This window comes from Tenrec ecaudatus, chromosome 2 (assembly GCF_050624435.1).
Source record: "Tenrec ecaudatus isolate mTenEca1 chromosome 2, mTenEca1.hap1, whole genome shotgun sequence".
Taxonomy (NCBI): Eukaryota; Metazoa; Chordata; class Mammalia; order Afrosoricida; family Tenrecidae; genus Tenrec; species Tenrec ecaudatus.
The window spans coordinates 198,356,584-198,360,981 of record NC_134531.1 but is presented as its reverse complement, the minus strand read 5'-3'; the positions used below and the strand labels follow the sequence as shown (position 1 = coordinate 198,360,981).

At 38.3% G+C, this 4,398-nt stretch overlaps 1 protein-coding gene across 1 annotated transcript; it reads right to left on the bottom strand.

The window, feature by feature from the left end:
* Window positions 1–603: 603 nt before the first annotated feature.
* LOC142441191 (olfactory receptor 2T3-like) lies at window positions 604–1,563 on the bottom strand. Its single transcript, XM_075543244.1, has one exon. The coding sequence runs from the start codon at window positions 1,561–1,563 to the stop codon at window positions 604–606; it is 960 nt and encodes a 319-aa protein (XP_075399359.1).
* Window positions 1,564–4,398: the final 2,835 nt, after the last annotated feature.

Sequence of the window (4,398 nt, the reverse complement as noted above, 5' to 3'; positions counted from 1 at the left end):
TGTTTGGGGTCTTCTGGTGCCTGTTACCATCAACACCTCATGAATGCACAGGCTGGTGTGCTTCGTCCATGTGGGCTTGTTGCTTCCCTGTGAGACGGCTGTTAGTTTAACTTCAGGGTCAGACCAGTTGGATGTCAATATTTTTTCAAAAGAATAGATTCAGATACACTTGCTGATGATACAAAGGCAGACACGAGAATATAGTGGATGACAAAATGACTATGATTTAGAGCATTTGAGACAACATCCAATTTCCCTCCTGGATTCTGCCTAGGATGTGGAATCTTCCCAATGATCCATTTTTAGGCTAAAAGCTTTGACTCACCAAATCTCATATTCAAATGGCCAATGAATTTGAGCTTGGAGTTAAAACAGAACTCCCTCTCCGATATTTCTATTGCATTCGAGATAAAATGAGACTAAGGAAGAAATAATAGAGAAAAATCTGGATGAGCCACAGTGTGGAGGAGATATAATGAATGCACAACTTGGAGGGGAGATCTGGTAGGATTTCACATAGGGACACTGAATGAGATAATTGAATGGGATGAGAGGTAGGGAAAGGGAAAGAAGGAACGGGACCAGGGAGATAGATTGTCATTCCTAGGTTTTCACATCTGAAGCTTTTCTGAGGTTCAACCCTGATGGCATCAGTTTCCTCAGGGCCCCAGTGACATCCTTGTTCCGGAGGCTGTAAATGAGAGGGTTCAGCACAGGAGTGATGATGGTATAAAAGGCAGACAGCAGTATGTCCTGCTCAGCGGTGTGGTAGGAACCTGGAAGCATGTAGGTATAGATGGAAGCACCAAAAAAGAGCAGCACCACCACCATGTGAGAGGAGCAGGTGGCCAGGGCTTTCCTGCGGCCCTCAGCTGAATTCATCCTATGGATGAGGTGCAGGATGAGGGCATATGAGGCAGAGATGATGGAGACAGGGATGAGGAGCATGAGGACACAGCACACGTACATGAGTGTCTTGTATAGGGAAATATCAGAACAAGAAAGTTTCAGCAGGGCAGGGGCTTCACAGAAGAAGTTCGTGATTTTCCTAGAGTGACAAAAGGGGAAACTCATGGTAATTGGGGTCAGCAATAGGCCATCCATCGTTCCCAGGAACCAGCATCCTGCTACAAGCAATTGGCAGATTCTCCTGTTCATGAGCAGCGGGTAATGGAGAGGTCTGCAAATGGCAGCATATCGATCATAGGCCATGGCAGCTAAAAGAAAAAACTCTGTTCCAGCCAGAGTCAGGTAGCAGAACATCTGGATTCCACAACCTAGGTGGGAGATAGTATTGTCTCCTGTGACCTGGTCCACAAGCATCTTGGGGAGAGTCACACATATGTACATGAGATCCATGAAAGAGAGCTGGCTGATGAAAAAGTACATAGGGGTGTGAAGTCGAGGTTCTGTATGGATCAGGATTATGAGAATAGCATTCCCAGTCAGGGCCATCAAGAAAAAGATGAAGGACAGGCTGTAGAGGAAGACTGAAAATTTGGTGGATCCAAAAATCCCCACCAGGATGAAACCAGTGCTTGATGTTTGATTCCCTGAATGCATGGTCCAGCTCACAGTGGTCACCTGGGGAGGAAAAGGAGTCATTCTTTTTAATACTTCACATGTATCTTATTTCCCTAGCATTTTCCCAGTATAAAATGTGCTCTTTGCGGTTTTTCTGATATTGGATTTGAAATTATAGAGTCCCATGACAGGTTCAGAAGGGGTCACACTACATTGTGCTTAAAAGTAAACTCGGGTATCAGATAGACCTGGGAGAGTGGGTCCTTATGGGCTACCCTCGGAAACAAGCATTTAAACTTTTATTTATAGTCATTTCTCCTAAAATTGAGAATGATGTAAGACTCAACTTATGGATTGGTTAGAAAGACTAAGTAAATGAACTAAATCTTGAACACACTATGTCTTACATTCAGCAGTTCACTGAAGTGCCCACTTGCTCCACTTTTGCATGCATTAGCTAATCTTAGGCACTCAGTAGGAGAACCAGTAGCTGGTGCTAATTTTCTTTCTTTCTTTTTTTTTTTTTGCTGGTGCGAATTTTCTATCACTATCATTAATATTACTAACAATATAATTAAAATGCTTTGAAAATTTGCAAGTCCATTGAAATCTCTTCAAATACATTTTAGGAATCATATCTACAAGCACCCATACCCTAACTAACACACTTCAATTTTATTCAACTCTCCCTTTCTTGATTGAGTTCAGAAACTGTGCATCAGGAGCACAAGAGCACAGTTTGTTGGGAAGATCTGTGCAGGTGTGCACGAGACAGAGCAAGAGAGCAATATGCTTGCTGGTCCCTTTCATAATGATATTTTTTCACAAAATAAGTGGAGATTAATTAGATAAATAAAAACATAAACTACTTTATAAAAATCACAGAGTAGAAGCTGCAGATACTCTGGATAATAGCTAAGTGGAAAAATAATTAAATTATTATTTCTTTATCCTCTTGAAGATACCACGTATCACCCCAAACAGCCACTACTATTAGCATAGACATTTTGTATACCCTGTTAAATAAGTGAATGAAATTCAAGGGACAAGATATATCAGTTGGGATGAAACTGTCAGAATATTTTAACTTTCGATTTTCCATTCAAAATGCATGAGTCACACCTGACTAACACATCTTAAATGCCAACAATTAAATTTTCAATAACGGAAAGTTCAGGAGAACCACAGTCAACTCTACCCTACCTGAGAATTATTGTTCCCTTGAATACAAAATTGTGCAGCACAAAATTCACATACACTAAAATTTACAAAATGTCAATAAAGTACATTGCAACTAAATTATTAAAAAAGAAAAAGCTGGCACTGTGAAAGTTGCAATAGCATAATAAATGTATTCATTATTAAATCATTTGCTCCCTATTTTGAATGTCACTAAAAATCTGAAGAGATATAGTAGACATCCACTTTCCAGTGGGAGAGAGAAATGCAGATATAGAAAGCTCATACCTTTTCTGCTTCCACAAAGATTACATTTGAACCGACTGATCAAATGAAGTGATCAAATGCTTCCTCCTCCCAAGATGAGACTGCCCAGATTTAAATTCAGGGGGAAACATAGAGAGATTACATCAGCACTTTCTTTACATTAGGGAGTTGAAATTATGTACTGCTGTGGAGTCCTTTATGGTAATTGAACAAGCATAAACATAACAGAAATTAGGAAGAATTTTTAATTTCACTATTGATTTTCCCAACACTATATATGGAATCTTCCCTGGACCGTCTATTTTATCTAAAGAACTCATTGTTTTGGTTTTTATACTGTTTTTTTTCTTTTTCATTTCCTTTTTTCTAGTCATAATTTAGCTCAGGGTACATGTTTGCATTTAGCTTTCATATATGCACAAAGCATAATCTCCCTTTTTATCAAGAAATTATCGTTTTCAAAATTATATTTTCCACTTGCAAATCATGTCTTCACATTTGATACTTGACAAGTGTACTTTCACTTGTCATTTAAAAAATTTAGATCTCAGAAAGAATCATCCAGAACATCAGTACTGTAATGAAAACTTGAGCCCAAAGATGATGTATAATTCTGTGTTCTTCCCCTCACACAATCTGGATCTGAATGCTCTTATTTGTGTGTCGTCTACTAAGGGCTATAGAAAATTTATTATATTATCAACTATAATATTTTTGATTCAGGGATAATGTTTACAGTTCACTACCTTTTCCATATCAAATGGAAGATGTAAAGTGGGACTGTAGTTTTATATACAGAATTTATTTATTGCATAATTGTGTCCAAAGGTTTTCATTCCCTTGGCTACACTTTCCCATTAGAACACAGCCTAGTGTAGTTGAGCTGTGGATGGATGAGATAAGGAGGTAGAAAATAGAATATTGTAATGAAAAATATTTGTCTTAAAGTTTCATGAATTAGGGTTCAAACACTACTTTTGCTTCTGTATAATTTTAGTCAAGATATACAAATCTAAGTCTCAGCTTCTGAAAATTAATAAAAGAAACACTGTTATGTACTTTCTATACTTTTCTGGTTCTCTAGAAAAATAAAAGATATTTGCCATCCTTCTCCCCACCCTTATAGACGCAGAAAATCCCTTTGCATTATCCCTTCGATCACTAGTTTATGCTTGAATTACTTCGCACAAAGTGATCCTGATTCCAGGAAACAGAAGTGACACCTCCCTCCTTAATGGAAACCTACCTCCCCGACATCTTGCTTCCTGCAAGATCTCAAGCTGCCTTCAATCAGGACACCTTCCTATTAGTTTTGCACTTTCTGTATCCTTCCTAAAATTCACCCCTTTCATTTTTGTCTAGACTCTAATATTCTAATAAGCAATTAGCTTAAATTACAGCTTCTGCTTGAAGTTTTTCTCAGCTTGT

Coding starts and splice junctions, on each gene's coding strand:
- LOC142441191 (XM_075543244.1), bottom strand. CDS start 1,563: ATGCATTCAGGGAATCAAACATCAAGCACTGGTTTCATCCTGGTGGGG.